Consider the following 24,564-nt stretch of genomic DNA (forward strand, 5'->3'; position numbering starts at 1 on the left):
ACTTCCTATTTCTGTTGAGGGCATCATTATACTTTAAAAAAATTTTTTTTTCAATTAGCAAGGATTTAATTGTCTCCCTCCCATTAGAGGGTATGTAGACAGGAGGGGAAGAAAATAAATTGTCATAGGTCCAAATTACTTTCCAGAATGGCTGGAATGCACTCATTTTCCTGCTACCCCTCCACCATTTATCATTTCTTTTTAAAAAAATCTTTGCCAGTCTGGTGGGTCTGAAATGGAACATGAGTTGCTTTAATTTGCATTTCTCTATTAGTGATGCAAACCATGTGAAAAATATGGCTATTGATAGCTTGAATTTCTTCCTTTGACAACTTCCTATTCATATCCATTGATTATATCAACTGGAGAATGGCTCTTATTCCTATAAATTTTAATCAATTCCTTGAATATTTTATAAATCAGACCTTTATCAGTGAAACTTGTTTTAAAGATTTTTTTTTTGCCTGTTGTCTGCCTTCTGATTTTAGCCACATTGATTTTATTGATTCAAAAAAAAATTTTTTTTGGGGGGGGCTTAGGCAATGGGGTTGAATGACTTGCCCAGAGTCACACAGGTAGTTAAGTGTTGTGTCTGAGGCCTGATTTGAACTCAGGTCCTCCTGACTCCAGGGCCAGTGGTCTATCCACTGTGCCACCTAGCTACCCCCCAAAAAACCCTTTAAATTACATGTAATCAAATTTTTCTATTTTATGACCCCTTGTTTCATCAAGAATTCTTCACTTTATCCATAGATCCAAAAAGAAATATTCTTGTTCCTCTAATTTGCTTATGATGTGATACTGGGATCTTTTATTATTTAAGTTGTTTTATCTATTTAGACCTAATCTTGATATATGCTGTAAGGTGTTAGTCTAATTTTTTAACAGACTCGTTTTCTAGTTTTCTCAGCAGTTCTGTGAGTTTACTCCAGTAACGAGACTTTGGTACCACTACTCCTAGTTTATAATTTTGGTGGTATCCTCAATTCTTTACTTTCCCGTCACCCTACATATCCAATCAATACCAAATATTACCACTTCATTTCTACTTCATCATCTGTCCCATTCAAGCACTTCTATTGACAGTCACCACCTTATTTCAGGCCCTGATCACTTCTTGCCTGACCATTGCAATGGCCTGTCTTCAATCTAATACTCCACACAATTGCCATAGTGATTTTCCTTAAACCCAGATATCATCCCTGTACCTGTTTATTTCCATTTATTCCTATTTATTCTATTTAAGTTCCAGTGACCTCCTAGTACCACTAAGATAAAATAAACTCCTCTTTGGCCTTTAAAGTCCAAATTGGCTTTGATAAGTTGCCCTCAGCCTGTATTTCCTATTTCATCATACACTGCCCTCTGCCATCTGTTCTTCACAAAAGGCACCGCATGGCTCCATGGCCTTGCACTGACCATTCCTTAAAAGTACTTACCTTATCTCTGCCTCAGAACCCTTCACCGTGCTTCAAGACCAGTTAAGTGCCCACTTCTACACAAAGCCTTTCCTGATCTCCCCAAGCCCTACTATATGCTCAGGATGCCCAGCTACCTTCCATTCATTTTGGATAACTCTGTATGTAGTTATGTGCACATCTCTATTGACAGAATGGGAGCTACAGAAGAACAGGGATTCCCTAGAACCTAGAACAGCACCTGGTAGAGAGTAGGTATTTGATAAGTGCTTCATTTTTGTGTGTGTGTGTACGTGAAAAACTCAAGGAAATTTAATCTTACAGAACAGTGTTACAAATGGGACAGTGAACAGGCTAACTCAGACAACTCAGAGCAGTAAAAAAGAGCTTTGAAGTCCAGAGAACCTAGATTCAAAACTCAGGTCTCCTAGTTACTACTTATGTTGGGCAAGTCATTTCACTTCAGTTGAGGGATTTAGATGAGATGATCATAAAGGTCTTTTTTCTGCTCTAAATCCTAGGACTTTTGATAGTAGCTGAGCTTGTCTCTCATAACCAAATCTGTACTTCAGGGATTACTGGAGTACTTTATGACAAGATTTGTTTTTAACTCCATCAGAAGTTATTCATAATGTTATCCATTGTTGAGCATCGATGAGGGCACTACCACTGAGTTTGTGCCTGCACACAGATATTATATTCCCTTGCAAGGCCTATCTTGGAAAATCTTTGATTGATTGAAACACTTTACACACTGGACCTATATGGTGCCCCCTTAATAGATGCTGAATTGATCCCTGTAACTTCTGAAATTCTGAAAAGTCTAAATTACATGGTAATAAAAACAATTCCAATTAGGTCTTTGGTATGTGAACATTTCACCTTTAATGAGTACTTCTTGAACCAAATTGACTATAAAATTACATTTTTCCAAAATAAAACAGTAATCCACATGTAATAGCCCAAGTAGAAAAGTTATACTTATTGGCACTGTTATGAGTCTATGGAACCTGTGCAGAACACGTCTGGGATACAGAACTCTGCAAGCATTGACAATGCCATGCACCAAGCTACAAAATGGGGTTAATTTTTGCCACATAGGTTGTAGTAAACAAGGTAAATAAAGGGAGCATGGTTTGGAAACTGAGAATTGAGTCTATAGTCATAACCAATTAGAGGAGTTTCTGGGACCTTCATCATTCAGTTTCACCTTGCCCCAACAGAAAGGCCTTTTAAATTTTGTCCCCAAAAGTGATTCTTCTTAGAGGGCCAATTATATCTGCCTTTGTAAATGCTGGCATTCTGTATAGGTTGAGGCTTCTCTCTCAAATTAATTTGGATTTTAAAGCACTGACTGACAAGTGACAAAACTTCCTTGGAAACTTTTCCTTACAACACTTTTAGTTTAGTCATTTATACCAGAACCCTTGGGATGAAAAACACTGAGTCAGTAGCATTTGAGTCCTAATAAAAAGTAACAGAAATAGTCAAAAGACAATTAAAAACATTGAACAGACTTCTGTAGAAAAGAAGGTTAAAGACAAACCTCTTCTTCATTTTATACAGAAAAATAATCACACACTTTTCTCAAACACAAGTTTCCCCTTTAAAAGCTATTCTTCCATTCCCCTCCCTCCCCCTCCAATGTTAGGCAATTCAAAAACTCTACATCTCAGTATGTCCCCGAAATGGAATATTTATTCCTAGGCTAACAAATTAAATTTGGGGCCATCATCCAACATTCATATAACTTTCTAATACCTGACATTACTGTAAATGGAACTTGTTTAGAGGTAAACAAACAAAAACATAACTTTTTTTGTTGTTTCTAACAACATTATTTCACATCTCAACAGGGTAGAACTTAATACACCATTTAGCAAAATGGGTTGTACAAAAATCTGACTATATTTTTCCCAACATTCATATAGTACCATGCAGGTTTCATTTCACATAGGATGAAGATATTTGGTAACTGATACAAAGTCTTTTGCATTTAACATTCATTTAATTTCCTGAAAATAATATAGTCTCAAGTTGGGGGAATGTGTATACCTTGGGCTCATCAGGGTAAATACTTCAAAAAATTCTACAAACTCAAACCTGAGCATGCAGTCCTTAATTATAGATAAACATCCAGGAAAAGAGTAGCATTTAATGTAACTGGGATATAAGCAAAAAATGCAACTGTATTCTATTATATTCAACTGTTTAGAGGACTGGACAATTTTATTAAAAGTTTAAAGAGACCCAACTATCCCACAAATATTATATGTCCCAACTGGAGAATTCATTAACTAAAGAGTTGTAATCTGTACAATAGTCTAGAGTAGCATCTATATCTTAGTTACAAAGGCCTGAGACGGCATATATTTGGGACTAGGATTGGATACTTGATAGAGGACTGGTTTTAAAACAAGTCTGATTAAAGATGGTTGGGTAAGCTTTTGCATATTTGTAAAATCTAACTTCAGACCCTTTGTCAATCTCTGGTGCCAAAAGATTAAAGTAATATCCTAACTTTTTTTTTCTTCTAAGAAATTCAAAGACAGAAGCACCCAAAAGATGGAAGCTGATTTTGGGGTGGTCATAATCAAAATCTCTATAAACGTTCCCAAAATTCTCTGAGAACCAATTAAGTGAAAACTTTGAAATATTAACTTAAAAAAGCTAACTTGTGCTATAACTAGTTCTTTTATCCAAAAAAGAAAATTTCGTTTTGTCAGTGTTTGTCGCTTTACTCTGAAATATAAACATGTGGAAAATTACAATGTAGAAAATTCATTTTTTCTTAAAGGATCACTTTGAGAAGGAAACCTGTAAAAAAGAAAAAAGGACCATTCTTTTTTAGAAACTTTCTAACCTAGATCATAAAATAATTTGGAAAAACTAAAATGAGGCCAACAGAATGTACTTCTTAGTGTTAAAAATACTGCCAACAGTTTATTTACTATAATGTTTCAAAGCTTGCCCAACAATTAGGAGGAAATAGCATATTTTGACTGATTAAAAACAATCCAAATTTTGTTAAGAAAATAGCCAACCACTTTCACAATAGGTAGGCAGGTCTATAGTAATACATTTTAAAGTTCTTAAAATTGGTTATTATTTTGCAAAATTAATAGGCCTTGGCTAATTCTATCATTTGACACATTTGTTTTTTTGGTACACAGTATTTTGCATGATGCTTAAATTCCAGAGAAGAAAAATGGTAAGGTCCTTTTCCTTATAACATCTTTTCTGTTCTAGGGGATAAGGTGCATATTATTTTCATGAACAAATCCTTTACATCTGCCTCAAACATTTCTAAGAGGCTAATTCTAAAAGGAAATCATCTAGGTAACAATTTTCCACATAATGAATATAATTTCTAGAAATTAACAACATAAACATGTAGAATGTTAATGCCACTAAGTGACTAAGTGCCCCAAAATGTCTTTTAGGGACACATATATGTATTATAGTTGGGGGTGGAAGCAGTGAGGTCAGGGAACAGCACCACAGTTAACAACAGTGAAGTCAGTTTTTTCTTAAACATTCAGTGCTCAACAAAGTTGTTGAAGAGCCGCTACATATCCCCAGGCAGGTTAATATTTACAGGGCTTGGGCAAATGTAATGCATACTTTGATGGCCTCCCCTCCTGCTACAAAAAGAGTTTTAATAAAAGCCAAATACGATCAACAAAGGATAACCAGGTCTATCTGTCCATGGGGTACCTCTCAAACATTTGGCAGTTTCTGTAGAGAAACGCTAAAGTCATCTATGAGGTGCCTAATGATGTTAACCTGCCTGGTTACAAAATGGATAGGTACAATGTTCTTCTGCTTCTTATAACCAGTGATACATAGCAATCTAATAAAGCAAAAAATACAGTACAATTGAATTTCAAAATCCACTTGACTTGTCAATTTTCTTAAGTATCATTACCAAAAGTGGGTTTTCGTAAATTCCTTTTCAAGATGAATTTTATTCTCGGGAGATGTTAAAAGTAGCTGCTTCTCAAGTATTTCCTTTATTCTTTAAAAAAACAAAAGTTGTTAGAGATGCTCACTTTCTTCTTTACCTTTTCCCAATCAGTCACCTTGCTATCCCCCGTGATACCCCTAATTCCCTTCTTTTACACCAAATAACCTTGGATAGAATGAGAGAGAGGGAATAGAGGGACAAGAAATAAACTGTGAGCTGTTTGGAGTTTATACCTCAAACTTCCAAATATCTGAATGAATTCTCAGAGCAGGAAAAAAAAAACTTTAAAAAAAGGGAACTTATTATCTCTGAAATATTACACCATGGCTGGGTGCTCTTTTACTTGTTGAAAAAATAGAAATAAACAAAAAAAATCTCACAATGGAAATCAGTGTAAGACTTGTCCCATCTTAAAGAACCATAACTTGAAACAGAGAAAAGAAAGGAAAGAGGGTAAAGCTAGCCTTCCCCTCATTGTTTATAAATTTTGATCCACAATCAAAGCAAAACAATTATTCAGTTTTCCCCTCCCCCCCTGCAAATGCTTTCATATTATAATGTTGGATAATGGCATGTTTTAGACCAGTATCAATTCAATGAAAAAAGACCCACAAAATTTGCATGTAATGGAAATAGCTTTAATCATCAATAATTCTAAAATCTAAATCTTTCAAACCCTGAAAAAATAGTTTTGAAAAAATATACATTTTTATGATAGACTATGCTTCATTTTTTAAAAGGGCTACATAACAGATCTGCACTATAAAGGCAAACTATGCTAGTACGTATAAAACATTAAATGGGCATAAACTAGGGGCATCTGGGTTGGATCATGATTGCACAGGTCAGAATTTGTTAGCAACTCTGCCCATCCTTATATCAAAACACCTATGGGGCAGGAAACAGTACATAAAATCATTTTTTCCCTCAATTATTTATTTCACCTTTTAGCCTAAATAGAAACATACACATGGCAGGTCTAATGTCCCTATAATAGTCAAGTTCACATTTTTTTGTAATGAAAAATCAGGATATCATCAATAAACATACATTTCAATTAGTAATAATTTGTGAAATGAGGCTTAGCAAATATATATTTTGAGATTAAAAGCCAAAATAAAAAAATCATTAAAGAAAAACCAAATAAAAAAACATATAAAGCGTTTTCCCAAAATGGTGAAGAATGATGACAAGATGACTGTGCATTCAAAAGATATGCCCGTAAGAGGTGATATGATTTTCACCACAGTGGCCATTTTAGGAAAAGTTGTTGTTCCAAGTTTGAGACTCTTACAGCTCTGAAGACTAAAGTGTTACCTTATATTTTAGTTGTAATCTATAAATAGGAAAAAAAAAGAATATGAAAAAAATCCTCTAAAATTCCCCCCTCACTATCCTAGGGTGCTCCTCTCCTTATAAAGGGATATACATTTCTGAGAAAATATTTCACATTAACAAAAAAAGTTTTACAGTTTGCTGTTTTTATAAAAGCAGGAAAGATGACCAAACTCACTGTTTCAGAGGAAACCAAGTTAAAACCTTTGAAACAGACATCACTGTGGTATCTTCTGAATAAAGACACTGAGCAAAGGTCAAGCTATTTTTGTTAAACACTAAAAGTGTTTTCTTTTAGAAAATATGGTTTTCCACCTCACATACCTTTCAGGTGAAGTGGAAAATAGGCGTCAAATTTTTTCAATCATGCCTTTTTTATCCCCAAATTCAGGAGGGAACCATTACATTCTTAGAAATTCAAGTGTAACTGTAATGTTGTGTAATAAGTTTTGTTTGTCCTGAAAAATTCTGAATTGTGTATATCACAATTCATTATCAGTGCAGATACAGCAGAAACTGCTAGAGATGGCTCAGTGGATTTAAAAATGCTCTCCCCCAAAATGAAACCTGTACACTTATTAGATATGTAAAACTGTGTCCTTCGTTGACCCTATTCACAAGATAGACCCTTGTATCTACAAGATAGTGTTGGCCGTTAAAAACAAAAAACAAACAAACAAAAAAAAAACCACGCACAAACACACAAAACCCCTGAAGTCTGTCACTATTTGTACTCTGTTTTTCTCCTCCAACACCTTCTTTTCTTTCTTTTGGGCTTCAACTTGGTTGGTTCTGGGAAGGGTTTCTCAGTCTTTGGGTTTCTAATAGATTCCACTCCAAACTCATGTTCAGAACAACATAACCGTCCATCTTTTGTGGTGCTGAAGACTGTCCCATCCTGGTGGTCCTTGCAAAAGGAATTTGGGCAGAAATGACAAAAAGAAACTGATGGTTTGCCGCATACATCACAATGATGCCAAGGGCATTCCCATTTCCCTGCAATCAAAAATGAAACATTTTCATAAATGTTAGAATTTTTTGAAATCCCCAAACACAAAATGTCAGTAGTTTAGACTTCTGCCTATATATTGACACCATCTGGGGTAAAAAAGTTTCAAAAGAAGCCGAAATTAGCTTATTATTATCATACCAATGACATATGCATCAAGTTCCATAGATATGACAGCCTACCCAAGTGCCACTTTAATTCACTTAAGACATATTTAAAAACCAGTGTAACAATTGGAAGAACCTTGGTGTAGCACTAATCAGCAAATAATAATTGATTTTTTAAAAAATCATGAGTTAAACAAAGATCCATGAAAAAGGCCACAATCAAAACAGTAACTATGAGGGCACAAAGGTCCCAAGGGGAGTCACTCTGGTTTCTTAATCTTTTTTTTTTTTTGGACTAGAGCTATGATTTCACTGATATAAGGAATTCCTGGTAAGGACATGCCCTCTACCTATATAGATCAATACTAGATCTGCCACCTAATTTTAGAGTTACCTAAGGGCATGGAATGAAAGCTTACAAGATTTGACCAGGGTAAAATCCCAGTATATGCTACTTGATCTCAAATCCTCCAAAAGATTTTTTATCCATGATGAAAGATGCCTCTTGGTTACTTGCATTTTTATGTGCTCCACAACTACAGTATTTTAGAGACTCCAGTAGAATAGCATTTCTTGACATGATGCTGGCTGTGACTCAGACACTGATGAAGTCTAGTCACTTCTGATGAGTTAAAAATGTTGTATCACATGCATAACTGATCATGTGCATCTTCACAAAATTTATCCATCTATTGTTCTCACTGAGGACTAGCATTAAGTATGCAAGATATGTTAAACCAGTATGGTGGTTTTAAATAGTGATTCTTCTTGAAAATATTTCTAGAAAGCAGATTTTTCTTAAACCATAGCTTTGAGTAAAACAATACTTACTTATCTAAAAGAAAAAACTGGAGTTCATGGAATTATGAATTTGGAATTCAGGAAGGCCTTGGGATCAAGTTGAAATTTTCTAACAAATGGCTATGTTTGTAACTAATTTTGTTATAAAGATATTTAAAAAGGGGACTGATATCTGTGATAACATCTTATTATTTTAACTAGCTAACTGAATAAGACATTTTAAAAGAAAAAAAAAGGAATGGCAAGGCAGCCAGCTCCTCATAACTGGAAGTCTTCAAGTAGGGGCTAAAGAAACACTTCTTGAAATTATTATAATAAGTACTCCTGCTCAAGGATGGACTGGGCAGTACAGATGAAGGTCTCTTTGCATCTCAGATTCTGTTACCACTAAGGTACCTAAAATCCTCTTGAAATAGAACTGAATGTAGTAGAGAGATTGATTCTTTAAGTATTCATAAAACATAAACACACCTAGGCTCAAATACACATTTTTGTACTGCTTTGCCAATCTATTTTGTGCCAGTGTTGTCTAAAAAAGATTTGTATTTCCATTTTCACACAGAAGTTTGCTGCTTTCAGTCTTTTAAATCAGGATTTTGCCTAAAGATTCAACAGTGCCATCTAGTGGAGAAAAGGGTACTTTCGAACCTGTATATGGCTAATAACCATGTGATGTTGATCCCCAGAAAAAGATCTATTTTTCCAATTAAATTTAATCATGCCTTTATTAAGCACTTGCTGTAAACAAGGCAGTGTGCTAAGTATATAGTGTACTCTGAATGGGACAATATAAAGGTACATGGTTGGTGTGAGAAGGCTGTGACACAGGCCTGCACAACATTTGGCCTGCAGGCCGCGTTAGTGGACCACACGTTAGTGGGCTGTTATGTTGTGCAGGCCTGCTTGTTACATATAACCAACAAACTCCAAAGAACACGAGTAAAAGATGATGTCTTTTATGACAAAAAGAGAAGATGCCTAATCTATAGCAACTATGAGGAAGGCTTCCAGCACACTGGGTGGGCCTTCTGGGATGCACTTTTAGGAGGACATGGTTGATTCACATGGGGTGGGGGAGGAAGGAAGCATTCTTTTATCACTGGAGGGAGCTCCCAAATAATGACTATGATGAGTCATCATTTTAGGTATTTATCAAAGTGGCATTTCTTATTGTTTAGAAAGTGAGGCTATGATCCTTACAGAAGGCAGCATGACATAGATAAAACTGTCACTTAACTCTGCAGAACTTGCAAAATGGGTATGACAAACCTACCTTACAGAGTTTTGATGAGGAAATTTCACCTTAAATCCCTGCACAAAACTGAGGTAGTTACCATGAGGAGGAAAAGGAAGAAGGAATACTTGGGAACAGCTCTAAAGTTGGGAATGTTAGGAGTCATGGAATCCAACTTCACCTTTTGATCAGTGAGGAAGTAGAGACCTGGTGACATAGCTAGGATTCAAATTCAATTCCTAAGGCTTCACCATTCAGGGCTGTTTCACCTGCGCCACAGGGTCTGTACCTGGCACAGGTTCATTAAGGTCGTGTGTTTGAACCAACTTTAAACCAGGAGAATGTGGTAGATGCAATGAGTTTCAACTAGGTTTTGACCTTGTCTCTGGAAACATCCTCATGGACCAGGTGAAGAGATGAGGATCAGACTGAGCAGATTCATAAAGTGTGGAACATTACAAGGAGTGTTACCTGACAAATGTCACCCTAAAGTAGTTTCCAGTGAAGTATCACAGGACTTTGACATCACCTTGCTCTGTTTACTATTTTTAGCAATGACTGAGATCCAGGAGAAGGTGGAGTGCTTATCAAACCAGGAATATGACACAAAGGTAGGAGGAAAAGTGGAGGACAATGGAGGACAAAAATCAATGAAAAAAATTTCAATAAGCTAGAACAATGGGCAAATTGTAATATTATATTATTTGACAGGCCTATGAATTTCTAAACTCAGGTTCAAATAATTAGTTCTCCGAGAACAGAAGGGAGAAGATATAGCTAGCCAAAAGTTTACATGAAAAGAATGGGAGAGGAGGAACAGGACTCTGCACTGAGTTGTGGCCTCTCCAATGAATGTAAGCTGACAACAATGAGTATAAGTCAAATGCCTGGAACCTAGGATGTAATAATCCAGCTGTTCTCCATCCTGGTTAAACAACATCTAGCTTACTATGTTCAGTTCTGGGAATGATGCATAGAATGAATCTGGACAAGACAGAGTATGGGTAAAGGAGCGAGACAAGGATATTCAACACTAACCCACATGTGCACTGGATGAAAGAGGTCAGGCTATCTAATAACTTGAAACAGACTTCACTGGAAGTGAGATAGGAAAAGACACAAGATATTCCTCTACTTAAAGGAATGTCATGTGGAAAAAAGGATTATTGTTATTTTCTGGGGCCTGGGAAGGCAGAGCCAGGACTGATGAGTATAAATCACAAGGAAGCAGGCTTCAGCCCAATAAAAAGAATAGCCAGAAATCTCCAAAATGGAATGGTCTGCCTTGAGGACTAGTGTGGCCATCACTGTTTGAAGTCTTTCAGGTCAGGAAGAGCCCTCTGAATGACCAGCTAGTGGGAGATTATAGAGATAATTCATTCCTCAGAGGAAAAGCTGAACTAGATGATCTGGGACACTCCTTCAACTCATGAGATTTTATAATTACAAAGAATCACTACTTAACTGTTACAGACACCATAAACCAAAAGAAGAATATCAAAACCACTCAAAGTGCTTAACAAAGAAAAGATGGAAAAAATTAAGTATTTAAAATACTATTGTAACTGAAAGCAAATTAAATGTTTAACTGGTTAGAAGCAGTGACTTGAGAGTCAAGGAGTCTTTGTAAACCAATATCATTTTCTTCATCCCACTATAAATAATAATGTATTTGCAATATGATGAAATTAAGATGAAACAATATAAGAAGTAAACAATATCAAAGTAGTACCTGAAAGCATACAAACAGGTTAATTTAAAAAACATTCTAGAAAGACAACATGTATGTGAATCCAGTTATAAATTAACTTACCAAAAGGTCGTTTAACCAAATCCAGACAGGAGAGATGATAAGCTTTAGTACAACATTTCCGATCACACAGTACCAGTTGACCCCCATCACCACAACGGAAACAATCATCTTCAGATTCTTTCTTTCCTTCACCTTTTGTTCTACGTCTCCTTGTTTTTTTCTTGGTCTTTTTGCCCTTTTCCTCTGAAGAAAGAGCAGCTGAGTTCTAGGGTAAACAATAAGTTGTGTTTACTTAAGAAAAAACACATTTTCTAAACTGAAAAAATAAAACATATTAGTAGGTTAGAGGAAATGCTGATAATTCAAAAGATACAAAATCACAAGAAGAAATTTTAGAAAATTCCCTATTGGGACATGACAGTAACTACGATAAATTCTATATGGGGGAGGGGAGTTTTAAAAATAACTGTTATTAAATCAGTTTGAATAAATTTTTAAAAAGTATCTCATGTAAAACTCATCTTAGGCTTAATTTACCTTAACACACTAAAAAGAGGAACAATGAAATTGAAAAGCAACAAATGTGAGAACTAATGAGATAGCTCTCTTGCAACAAAGGTGTTAACAGATTATAGAAAGGGTGAAGAATTTTTCCCCTTCCATTTAGGATAACTAATGACAACAAATTCATGTTTTATCGTTTACAAAGTGCTTTTCTCTCAACCACATAAAGGAAATTGAGGAATGGAGAGCTGATATGACTTGGAGCCTAGAGTTGGAGCCTAGACTCAAAGCCAGGTCTCCCAGCTGAAGCACAGAAGGAAACAATGAAGGTAAAATATGAATACAATTTACATTAGTGCTTTACTTTTCCATTATCAATCCCATTCTCCTCCCTACAAGAGATAAACATATGTTATACTCACCAACTTCTAAAATTAAGAACACAGAACATAATTTAAAAGCATCAACTCTGGGTTACAGGACAAGTAATTTGAGTAACAATACTCTGAAAACCAGGTGACATTATTATGTAAAGGGCTGAAAATGACCCTCAGGCCAGAGGTTCCTTACTTCTGCCTTAGATGGTCATGCAGAGTAGCATGGGCAATGGTTTTGTTTTTGTTTTTTTTAACTTTGCCAGACCCAATGTTAATACATATTCGTGAACAAGAAAGTAAATAACAATGTTAACTGATTAACTATATGTAACCTTTAGTTAAGCAACAAGAACTATTATACTTCTAAAAATCTGCAGGGAAAAATTAGGTGTTGCTTCTTCCCAACTACCTTTGCCTCTACTTTCCGAATAAACACTAAGAACTGCATGCATACTCTCCCTATTCTAGCCATGTAGATTATTAAATGAAAATACTGCAAATTTTTAGGAGTTCTCTTTAAGACTGACCAATGACCAACTTTGTAAATGCCATCATTTATTAAGGCATATTGATTTGAAGCAAATAAAGTTAATGGTGGGGCAGGGTGGAGAGGGTATTAACTTGTACCACGTAACATGCATCTTCCAGTATGCATTAAGGAAATTTATCTTGCCACACATCTTGCTATGCAATTTAATTGCCCTTGCCTTAAAAGAAAAAAGAAAGTTTAATTAAATTATTGTTATACCTTTGGTCTATCACCAAGGAATCCACTACAGTTAGAGGCACCACATCGACAGACAGTTTTTTCATTGCCCAGACAATCAAGGTTGTAATTAAAAGTCAATTCTGTCCCTGGAAAAAGAAACTCATTAGCATGAAAATTTCAACAATAATAAATTGCTCTGCATTATGATCACAAATTACATTCTATTGGCTTTATTATGTATATTTAAATATTATTAATACATGAATCTCCAAATTTGTTTATTGAAATTATTAAAAGACCATGAAAAATAAAATCCTTCATAATAAAGTAACTTAAGTGCTGAAACAAAACTAAGGACATGGTGGGGAGTACACTATCCTATTTTTTTTAGTCCTGTTGTAAAAACTACACAAATTCTCCTATCAGGAAGGAGAAGGGAAAGTAACTTATTATATGTTCAAATCACTTTGCCTGGTATTCAATACCTTCCACAATTTGGTATGTGCCAACTTTCAAGGTTATATTAGCTTACCACACAACCTATATTTGTGGCACTTCCATTCATATTCTGTGAATTTGTTCTTGCTGTCTCCTAAGCCTTCTTCATGTCATCCTAGTCTACCTCCCTTTAAGTCACAATTCAAATGTCATATCCTCCATGAAGTCTTTGACTGCTCCTATTGGTAAATGATCTTGGCTGATACTACCACATTGGGCTTTATATCACACTGTTTTTCACCCCGTTAGTGAACTTATGTATTACTGGGTTGTACACTTACTTAATGTTATATGTCTTATTCCTTTACTAAACTATCAGCTCCATGGGAACAGGAACCAAGACTAATCTAACGAGTAATTAATGATAATAATAATGATGATGATGATGATGATAATAATGATAGCTAATATTTAGATAGCACTTTTGAGTTTTGCAGAGTGATTTACACATATTATCTCATTTGATCCTTCACAACAACCTTGGGAGGTAGATTATTGTTATGATCTCCATTTTACAGATGAGGAAACTAGGGCTGACAGAGGTCAGGGGAATTGCCCAGGGACAGTTGGTGCTTTAAAAATGGTAAACTGTTAGAATTCATTGAACTTCCTTGGGCCTGTTCACAAATGCTGGCAATGAGGTTTTTACCCCAAATCTACCATACCTGCAGGAATATCACATACAGCAAACAATCCCACACGAGTGTCTCCATTTACTGTCCATTTCAGAGTCTCACAATTTGGCTGGCAGCTGTGATTCATGAATCGGGAATAGTTTCCTTTGGGACCAGCATCAATTATCCGGTCCTAAAAGTTAGAATGCCAATTTTAAGACATATGTTAGATAAAACTTTGAAAAGTGGTATCTTTTTTCTTAAAGAAAATAAAAATTTGGGGGCAGCTAGGTGGCGCAGTGGACAGAGCACTGGCCCTAGAGTCAGGAGGACCTGAGTTCAAATTCAGCCTCAGATACGTAACACACACTAGCTGTGTGACCCTGGGCAAGTCACTTAACCCCATTGCCTAGCCAAAACAAACAAACAAACAAACAAACAAACAAAAAACCTCACCAAGAAAACAAAAAAAAGAATAAAAATTGCAGGTAAATTTTATTTGTTGTATTGAAAACTGTGGTGTATCATATGAGCTGGTATATGACACCCCCAATCCAATACTAATTATCTAGCTCACTTACTGGCTGTCACAACCACATGGAAGGGACTAAGTTTCAGTGAGCACTGTTAAAATAACAGAATGACTAAGACATTTTAAAAACACATTTGACATCAACCTTGTACGTAAGCCCCATTATTATTATCCTACACAGGAGTTATTTATGAATTACCTGTGTGTGTATAGTAAGACCACTGATTTATTAGAACAGAAATAAAAAATTAGTACCAAATTATGAGGAAGAACGAGAGAAGATATGCTATAAAATCAAAAACCAATTTAATTCATTTCAATAAGGCGCTGATGCCAAAACTATAACTGAACTTACCTGTTTTATCTATTGTGGGGTTAAGAGCTCAAAAAAAATAATAATAATAAAAAAAACCACAACAAAAAAAGAACTCTTCACCACACAGTACTCTTCCATACTGTAAAATGTAGATATCTGATCTGATTCTCTTCTAAGTTTTTTGTGGTATGACTTTAATATATTCAAGTCACCCATCTGTTGGAGCTTTGTAGTATAGAAGTTGTTGCTATCCACCTAATTTCTACAAACTTCACTAACTTGTTAGTCATCAACAGTTTTACTAGCAGTTATCAAGTAGGTAGCTTCTCCAAGGCATTAACATCCTACAGTTTATCAAGTCCAATTGCTTCTGATTCTGTTTTCTGCTTGTTAGTCTATTCTACTTTAACTTTTTTATACCAGAACCAAACTGATTTGAATATTGCTTTGTAGTATAATTTGAGGTCTAGAAGTGCTATTCACATTTGGTTCCTACTTTTCTTCATTATTTCCCTTAGGATTCTAGATATTTTGCTCCTCCAAATTAATGTCTGTATCCTCTGGCAGTCTGAATTTGGTTTGTAATTAAATTATTGTAATTTTTATTATATTGGCATAGTCCAGCCATAAGCATTGATCATCCCTCTAGTTAAATCATTGTTTATATCTATATAAGTCTGATTATACTCTTGGTAAATTAAGCCCCAGGCATTTAATGCATTTTGTAGTTAGTTGGAATAGGATTTCCCTTCTTGTTATGTTCTTCTGAATTTTGTAATTGCTAAACAGAAATGTAAAAATCTTGTGGAGTTTATTTTGTATCTTGATCTATTATTATGGGCTATTGTGTCAATTAGTTTCTTTCTGGATCCTTTGGGATTTTCTAAATAAATCATCACTTTGACAGGAAATAGGATTTATATTGTCTCCTTTGTATCTTTTTCTCATCTTGTTGCTATTGCTAGCATTTCTAGAAATATATGCATTTAAATAACTCTGAGGTACTACCTTACACCTATCCGATTGGCTAATATGACAAAAAAAGGAAAATGATAAATGTTGAAGGGGATATGGGAAAATTAGGACACTAAAGCACTGTTGGTAGAATTATGAACTGATCTAACCATTCTGGAGTGTAATTTGGAACTATGCCCCCCAAAAAACTATCAAACCATGCCTACCCTTTGATCCAGTAATACCACTGTTAGGTCTGTAGCCCAAAGAGATTTAAAAAAAGAGGGAAAAGGACCTATTGGTACAAAAATATTTACAGCAGCTATAAAGTTGTTGTTGTTGTTGTTTTTTGTGGTGACTAAGAACTGGAAATTGGAGAGATGCCCATCAATTGGGCAATGACTGAACAAGCTGTGGTATATGATTGGGATGGAGTACTATTGTGCTATAAGAAATGACAAGCAGGATGATTTCAGAAAAACCACAAAAGACTTACATGTACTGATGCAAAGTGGAGTGAGCAGAACCAGAACATTGTACACAGTACTGTACAATGAAGAACTGTGAATGACTTAGCAATTCTAAGCAATACAATCAGCCAAGACAATCCCAAAGACTCATGATGAAACATGCTACCTCCCTCCAGAGAAAGAACTGATACTGTCTGAATACAGACTGAAACATGCTATTTTTCACTTTCTTTCATTCTTTTTGTTGTTGTTCAAGTCTTCTTGTATAACATGACTAATAGGGAAATGTTTTACATGACTGCACATGTATGACCTATATTGGATTGCTTATTGTCTCAAAGAAGAGAAAGAAGAAGGGAGGAACTCAAAACTTTTAAAAGCTTTTTAAAAAAATGTTTAAAATTGTGTTAATATGTAATTAGGGGGAAATTTTTTTTAAATATGCATTCTTAGTTTACTCCTGTATTTATTAGGAAATCTTCTAGTATTTCACCTTTGCATAAAATTTTAATTATGTAGTTTCAACTTACTAGTCTTCCAAATTTTATTCTTCCTTGGGCCCCACAATGGCCTCCTATCTATTCCTCAAACAAGATAATCCATCTTCATACTCAGTGTTGTCACTTGGATGTTCCCCATTACTAAAATATTATTCCTCCCTCCTCATCTCCCAACTCCTGGCTTCCCTGAAATCCCACCTTCCCCAGGAAGCCCTTCCCAGTCCTGTTTAATTATAAAACCTTCCCTTGGTTGATTATTTCCTACTGATTCTGTATAGAGCTTGTTTGTGCATGCTGTCTTCTCCATCTGATTGAGCAAGAGCTGTCTTTTGCCTTTCTTTGTATCTTTAGTCCTTGGCATACATTAGGCCCTTAATGTTCATTGACTTGACTTCCAAAAGCCTTTCCTGATCCCCTAGTATTTTCCCTCTACTGATTATCTCCAATTTCTCATGTGTATGCACATCTTGTTTGTACGTAGTTGTTCCATGCTGTCTCCTTCAATAGACTGTGAGTGCCTTGAAAACAGGGACTTTCTTTCACCTTTCTTTGTATCCTCAGTGACTAGCACAAAGACTAACTTAGGCACTTAATAAATGCTGACTACTTATTGACTAATATGATTAACTGCCTAGTAAGCAAACAACAAAGGGCCCTAAGACAGCCCAGTGGATAGAGAGCCAGGTTTGGAGTCAAGAAGACCTGAGTTGAAATTCAGCCTCAGACACTTACTAGCTGTGTGACTCTGGGCAAGTCACTTTGCCTTAGTCTCCTCATCTGTAAAAAGAGATGGAGAAGGAAATGACAAACCATTACAGTATCTTTACCAAGAAAACCCCAAATGGGGTCACAAAAAGTTGGACAAAACTGAAAAATGACTGAACTGAACTCATTTCATAATTTTTCTCTTGGTTCAGTTTACTTTGCTCTACATTCTCAGATATAATCAATTTGTAATCAAGCAGTCGATTGTTAGTTAGGAGCAATGATATGCCATTTCAATCTTCGATTCCTAGGGTCTAGCATGATGCTCTGAAGCAATAACAACAGTAGCTAACATTTACATAGTGCTTTATGAATATTATCATGACTGAAAGGACTGAACAACAAAGTAAACAACATGTATTTATTAAATGTTCACTATGTATCAGCTCTGAAATTGAAGTAACCTCCTTATTTGGTATTCTGTCATTTAGGCATTTTTAAAGAACCCCTGTTTTGGTGGTACATATAACTATGGTTCTGATCATTTTAAAAATTTCTTCTCTTTGTTGTGCTTTCATTTTGTTCATTTTAAATGTTGCTGATTTTATTTTCTGTACCTTTTCCTTTTAATGAGGTCAGCTTTTGGTTTTATTAAGTTTTATAGCTTTTCTGTTTCCCAATTTAGCTATTTTTCTTTATTTTCAGAATTCCCTCTTTTGTGCTTTGGTTTATTTGTTGATTTTCTAACTGTTAAATTTCATAATCATTCCTTAGTCCTCTCTCTTTTCCTACTTTGTTCACCTGTGTTCTCAGGGACATAATTTTTCCTTTGAGGACTGCTTTTGCTACATTACAGAAATTTCAGTATGCTGTATCATCATTACCATAGACTTTCACAATTATTAAACAGTTTCTATGTTGTTTTTTTTTAAACCCAATCATTGTTCAGAATGTCATTAAGTCTCCATTTTGGTCATTTGTTTGTTTTCCCTGCATTGGATACAAATTTTAATTGCATATGGTCTTTAAAGTATTTTTAGCATTAATGATTTTTTCTTACATTTATTTATAATTTCTCTGTTCCCATCTTTTGTAAAGTTATGTGGTTGATTTGCACATGTATAACCTATATCTGATTGATTGCTTACTATCTCAGGAAAGGGAGAGGGGAGGGGATAGAGGGAGTGACAGAATTTGGAACTCAAAACTTAAAAAAAGATGTTAAAATTGTTTTAACATGTATTCAGAGTGGGGATGCTAAATACGTCAATTTTAATATTTTATTCAGAAGATACCTTAATTCTTTCTCTATAAATTCTCTAACAGTTTTATTTAGTTCTGTATTTTCCCTTTTGTTCATCTTTGTTAGATTTGCCCAACACTTCTGAACAGTAAAGGCTCCTTTTACTATTGTATTACTGTCCATCTCTTTTCTCTTTTCTTTCTTTCTTTCTTTTTTTTTTTTTTAGTGAGGCAATAGGGGTTAAGTGACTTGCCCAAGGTCACACAGCTAGGACATGTTAAGTGTGTGGTCTGAGGCCGGATTTGAACTCAGGTCTTCCTGACTTCAGGGCTGGTGCTCTATCCACTGCACCACCTAGCTGCCCCTTCTATCCATCTCTTTTGAAGTTTAGTTGAAATTTTCATAATGAATTTAAATACTATGCCATTTGATAAAAATGCTTAGTACTGACACTAGTCCATTATCTATAGCTCCTTTAAGCATAGTAATTTCCTTTTTATCTCTACTGATAATGAATTTTTATTCATTTTTTTTCTGATTGTATTTGTCTGATTGCAATCACCTGCTTTAGGGGGTTTATAGCAACATTTCTTAAATTGTGGGTCGTGTGAATGTGGGGTCACAAAAAATTTGGCAACAGGTAAAAGGTTTTTGAATGTGTAACAACCAAAAATTAATTAAAAATCAAATGCATAATGAATCCAAGGTGTTTCTGGCAACACTTGCCCATGTTGCATCATGCAACTTCACTGCAGCCTTGGTTCTGAACATACAACATGCGCACTTTGCACTGTGCCTGCCATCACACCACGCAACGCCAATGAACACTGCTCAGATTAGAGACTACTGTGTTATAAGCTGCAGTGTTTTTACTGTACATACAAAATCATTAAATGAATTTTGACTTGAGATAAGGACAAAATTTCCAACAATTTCTGAAATGGCCCTAAAGGCATTTCTGCCATTTTGTACTACGTATTTATGCAAAGTGGCATTCTCAGCATTGACAATTATAAAATCAAAATATCAATCAACTCTGAAAAAATGCTGAAGATGCTCTGTGTACTACAGTATTAAATATTCTGCCAAGATTTAATTCTTTATGTAAAAATAAACAAGGACATCCATCTCATTAGTATGCAAATTTGCTTTCATCTTTAATAAATCGTAAAATTATATGTATACCAAAGAATTGTTTTAAAATATATTTCTTTATGATTTATTATTAGCAAAGGTTTAATTTGTATACTTATTTTATATACCTACATATATGGAGTTTTGTAAAAATTTCTCAGGCAAAAAGGGATCATGAGTAGAAAAAGTTTCCTATGTTCCATTCTGGCACTCTTAAAAGTTTGTTGGACTGACTAATCTATTCATGTTTAAAACTATGATCCTTAGGCTTCTAAGTTCTTCATTTGTTGTGTTAGTATGGCTTTCTGTTTTCATCCCTTTTCCCTTTAAAATAAAAATTTTATCCCCAAGGTTAGTTCTGCTGATACTAATTTGAGGCTAATCTATAACCGCAAGGGTTCTCTCTCCCCCTCGTTTTTGGACTTTACTTCAATGATTTAATTTTCTTTGTTTTACATATTTATCCATTTCTCCTCTTCTGTGCAAACCCTTCCCCCTACTCAATCAAGTGGTTACTTCAAAACCTTTTCCTTCTCCTTTCAAACTTACTTTTATTTTCTTGATTTTCTTTTACTGATTCTTCTTCTAAGTAGTTTTCTTTGTTCTCTTCATTATTTACTTTCCATTCCAGTCTATTACTCCTTTATTCTTTCATAGAGTTAAAACTCCTGACGTCCCAATTTGGAGCTTTCTTCTAACCAATTTCTATATTATTTCCTTAATACATCTTTCTCTATCTTCCTTTTTTTTTCCTGCTACACTTCAATCTTAGAAATATTAATTTGTGGGGGAAGATGGAAGCAATGCTATCTGGTAATTAACATGTAGCCCAAATCATGCAGCCCAGCTCCAACCCTTGCTTTCCCCATGCTTCTCAAAGACTAAGCTATCTCATTTCTGGCTCTGTCACCCCCCCCTCCCATTCTGGGTGCCAGCTTATCCCTACAAACTCACATATCCTTTTCCCTTTGGCGCAAGGTGGTACCAACAGAAGCATATACTCTTTCAGAAAAAATAGTTTCCCAATGCACATACTCCCTCCACTTTGACAAAACCAATCCTGAGGTCCCTTGCACAAGAATACATACCTTTCTTCCCTTATTAGACCTCCTCTTCATTTGATTCTCCATTTCAATCCTCCTGGGCAACCTCACCCATTCTCTTACAGCTCCTCTCTGGCTGAGACTATAGAAATCACTATCCTTTCACAATTCCCCCATGGACTTGGGAGTGCCATTTGTTTCCCTACACCGATACTGGTTCAGTCAATTTAGTCAAAAAATAAAATGATCTATTTAGTGACTTAATAGTCAGTATTTATAGAGAGCTTTCAAGTTTGCAAACATCTCATTTCATCTTCACAACAACCCTGACAAGGAGATGCTATTCTCATTCCCATTTTACAGATACAGGAAAGTAAAACTGGGAGAATAAGTTAAGTGACTTGCCCAAGGTCACAAAGTGTCTGAGGCTTACTTTGAACTCAGGTCTTCCTTACTGCAAATCCCATTCTCACTTTCAGACACTGCAATAGACGTTATTATAGAAAAGACCAAACTTTTAAAAATAACTACACAGACAATTTATAATGCATCTAAAGTTTAGCGGTATTTACAATGAAGAAACAGAATAACATTGACTCAAAAATGAGAAAATAAAACCCAATGTTGTCTTCTGTTAATGATATATATTAATGTCAAAGGCCAGGATAATGTTTGTTTTTATTTTGCTCCTAATGTCCTCCACTAAACTCACGCTCCAATACCTAAATGGAATGTGGAGACAACCCTGGGTTCCTGAAACATATGCCACTAAATGTGTGTGTTCTGGCAGATCTTACCAAACTAGAAAGGCTTTGAGTATAAGTTTCAGCTCTGACTGAAGGCCTTTGATTTAGAGATCAATTTGGCTAAGTATGAAAACTCTGTCAACAGTATGGCATCCAGGTAAAGAATTTTTCGCACACAGAACTTCTCAAAGACTATCTAAATTATATAGGGGTTGGAAAAAAATATGTGCACATCTTTTAAGTATTTGTATCTTGGGCAGCTAGGTGGCACAGTGGATAGAGTGCCAGGCTTGGAATCAGGAAGACTCTTCTTCATGAGTTCAAATCTGGCTCAGATACTTACTAGCAGTGTGACCTGGGCAAGTCACTTAACCCTGTTTGCCTCAGTTTCCTCATCTGTAAAATGAGCTGGAGAAGGAAATTGGCAAATCACTCCAGTATCTTTGCCAAGAAAACCCCAAATAAGGTCACAAAGATACAACTCAAGAACAACAAAACTTGTTTCTAATATCCTTTCCTTACTAGTCATATACTGTTTTATACTGATATGTACTTTAACAAGACAAATTTTGAGACGTAGCTTAGAGGAGCAGTCAGCTTGCTTTAGTCATTTCCTATTACTGAGTTTCTCCATTTAAGACTCTACTGTGCTAATGTATAAGGATCTTGTCTTACCTTTCTTGTTACTGTCTATCCTGCCACAACCACTAACACACACCCTAATACATGTAAGATTGTTAGGATTTGTTGATGGATTGGCCTTTGCAATAGTGATGCTGGTTTCCCAGAGGCCAAAGATTCACTTGTGCATGAAAACATACTATGATATAAATGACTTAAAAAAGAGCTTGAGACAGGACAATTTCCCCTGAGACTCATCATGGAATAATGCAATGAATTCTGCAAGGTCAGTGGGTTAGTCAACAAGCATTTATTAAGTGCTTACTAGGCACCAGGAACTATGCGAAGTGCTAGGGATACAAACAAAGGCAAAAAACAGCCTCTGCCCACAAGTAGTTTACATTCTAACAACAATGTCAACTACAAGGATAAGGTGCCCTCTAAGGTATGGCTTGGATCATTTTCCTCTAAAAAGAACATATGTTCGGAGCTCTCTTAACCATAAAGCCCTTTAAATAAGCAGGCTAGGGATTTTCTTCAATGTCTGCCCACTAACTAACAGATTCTTAAGATCTTTTACTTTATACAAAACGTAGTGTAAATAAAACCCGAAGGCTATCTTTTAAGGATGTTTATTTAACTTCCCTTTAAGAAAGCCACTAATCATTTTAAGGAATGTAACAAACATCATTACCATCTTTTTTCCAAATGTGTAAATACAAATCTTCTGCAGGTAGAATATAAGCTGCATGACAGCAACAAATGTTTTCTTTTCTTTTCTCAGTACTTGACACACAGTACCTGGCACACAATAGACAGGTAATAAATAAATGCTTGTTGATTAACTGACTGATTGCCAAACATGACTTTCTTTATGCTTATATCCAAATATGGGCAAATCTGATGCTCTAGGAATTTTTCATCAATTCAAAATTGACTTAAAACTTCAGGTCAGGCCACTATTTTTAGCACCAAAAAACACCCAATCACAATATGAAGGCTTATGTCTTAAGATACATACACTTACCCATTCTCTGGGCTTTCCTCTGTTCCTTTTTAAAACATTTTTTCCCAATTCTGAACTTAAACATCAAAAAATGGAAGCATGTCTATCTATATACACAGCAGAATATAAAAAAGGGAATTCTAAATGAAACCATAAATCTATTTCATAATGCTTTATATACAAGTATATCTACACACATGTATTATATGTTTATATAATATGTGTATAAATAATACACATATATACACAATTTTGTCTTCTTTTTACACCTGCATTACTAATGCATTTCCATCTCTTAATCATTAAAGAGGTTACTGTCCTTCTCTACGGAATGGAAGAATGTAAGTCTTCACATTAATGACAGTTTCATTTTGCCTTTGTATCCATAACATTTTGGACACCGTAGGTACTTAACAAATATCTGCTTTCAAAATGGTCCTTCTTGTCTGCTTCCTTCTGTCCTTTTTGACAAATATTTTAGTGGCCCTTTTTAGGCATCATTCTTACTAATCCCTCCCCCCAATTAAAAAGCAAAATGAAAAAGAAAACCTTGTAACAAATAAGTATAGTCAAAATGAATCCACAGCCAGAAATGCCTGTCTCTTGCTGCACCTCCTGTCCCATCGCATCTCTGCCAAAAGGTTGGTAACATGCTTCACCATCAGCACTCTGCAGACATGTTTGGAGACTGCATGATCAGAATTCTTAAGTCTTTCAAAGTTGTTTTTCATTACAAAGTTTCTGTCCTTGTAGAAATTGTTCTGATTCTGCCCACTTTACTCTGCACAATTTTATACTACCTAGGATTCTCTGAAATAATCTCTTTTATAATTTCACATGAATAATAATATTCCATTATGTCCACATACCACATTTGTTCAGCCACTCTCCAAATGTCTGAGGCAAGCTAAAGGACCTCCTTAGATTCCATTTTTTCCCCCTTTTTTCTCTAACCTTTAAGAGCAGAA

At 35.3% G+C, this 24,564-nt stretch overlaps 1 protein-coding gene and 1 non-coding gene across 2 annotated transcripts in view; both read right to left on the minus strand.

Annotated features, from left to right (window-relative positions):
* Positions 1-2,272: 2,272 nt before the first annotated feature.
* The window catches only part of NSD2 (nuclear receptor binding SET domain protein 2), an 80,296-nt gene continuing 58,004 nt past the window's right edge, over positions 2,273-24,564 (minus strand). Inside the window, exons 19-22 of the mRNA XM_020992227.2 lie at positions 14,378-14,519; positions 13,254-13,360; positions 11,685-11,889; positions 2,273-7,716 (exon numbers count right to left, since the gene is read on the minus strand). Coding sequence (XP_020847886.2) covers positions 7,445-7,716; positions 11,685-11,889; positions 13,254-13,360; positions 14,378-14,519 — 726 coding nt within the window. The 3' untranslated portion in view covers positions 2,273-7,444. The remainder of the gene's footprint in view (positions 7,717-11,684; positions 11,890-13,253; positions 13,361-14,377; positions 14,520-24,564) is intronic.
* On the minus strand, positions 14,827-14,951 carry LOC144455522 (small Cajal body-specific RNA 23). Its single transcript, XR_013484243.1, has one exon.

This window comes from Phascolarctos cinereus, unplaced genomic scaffold (assembly GCF_003287225.1).
Source record: "Phascolarctos cinereus isolate Bilbo 61053 unplaced genomic scaffold, phaCin_HiC Scaffold_9;HRSCAF=440, whole genome shotgun sequence".
Lineage (NCBI taxonomy): Eukaryota > Metazoa > Chordata > Mammalia > Diprotodontia > Phascolarctidae > Phascolarctos > Phascolarctos cinereus.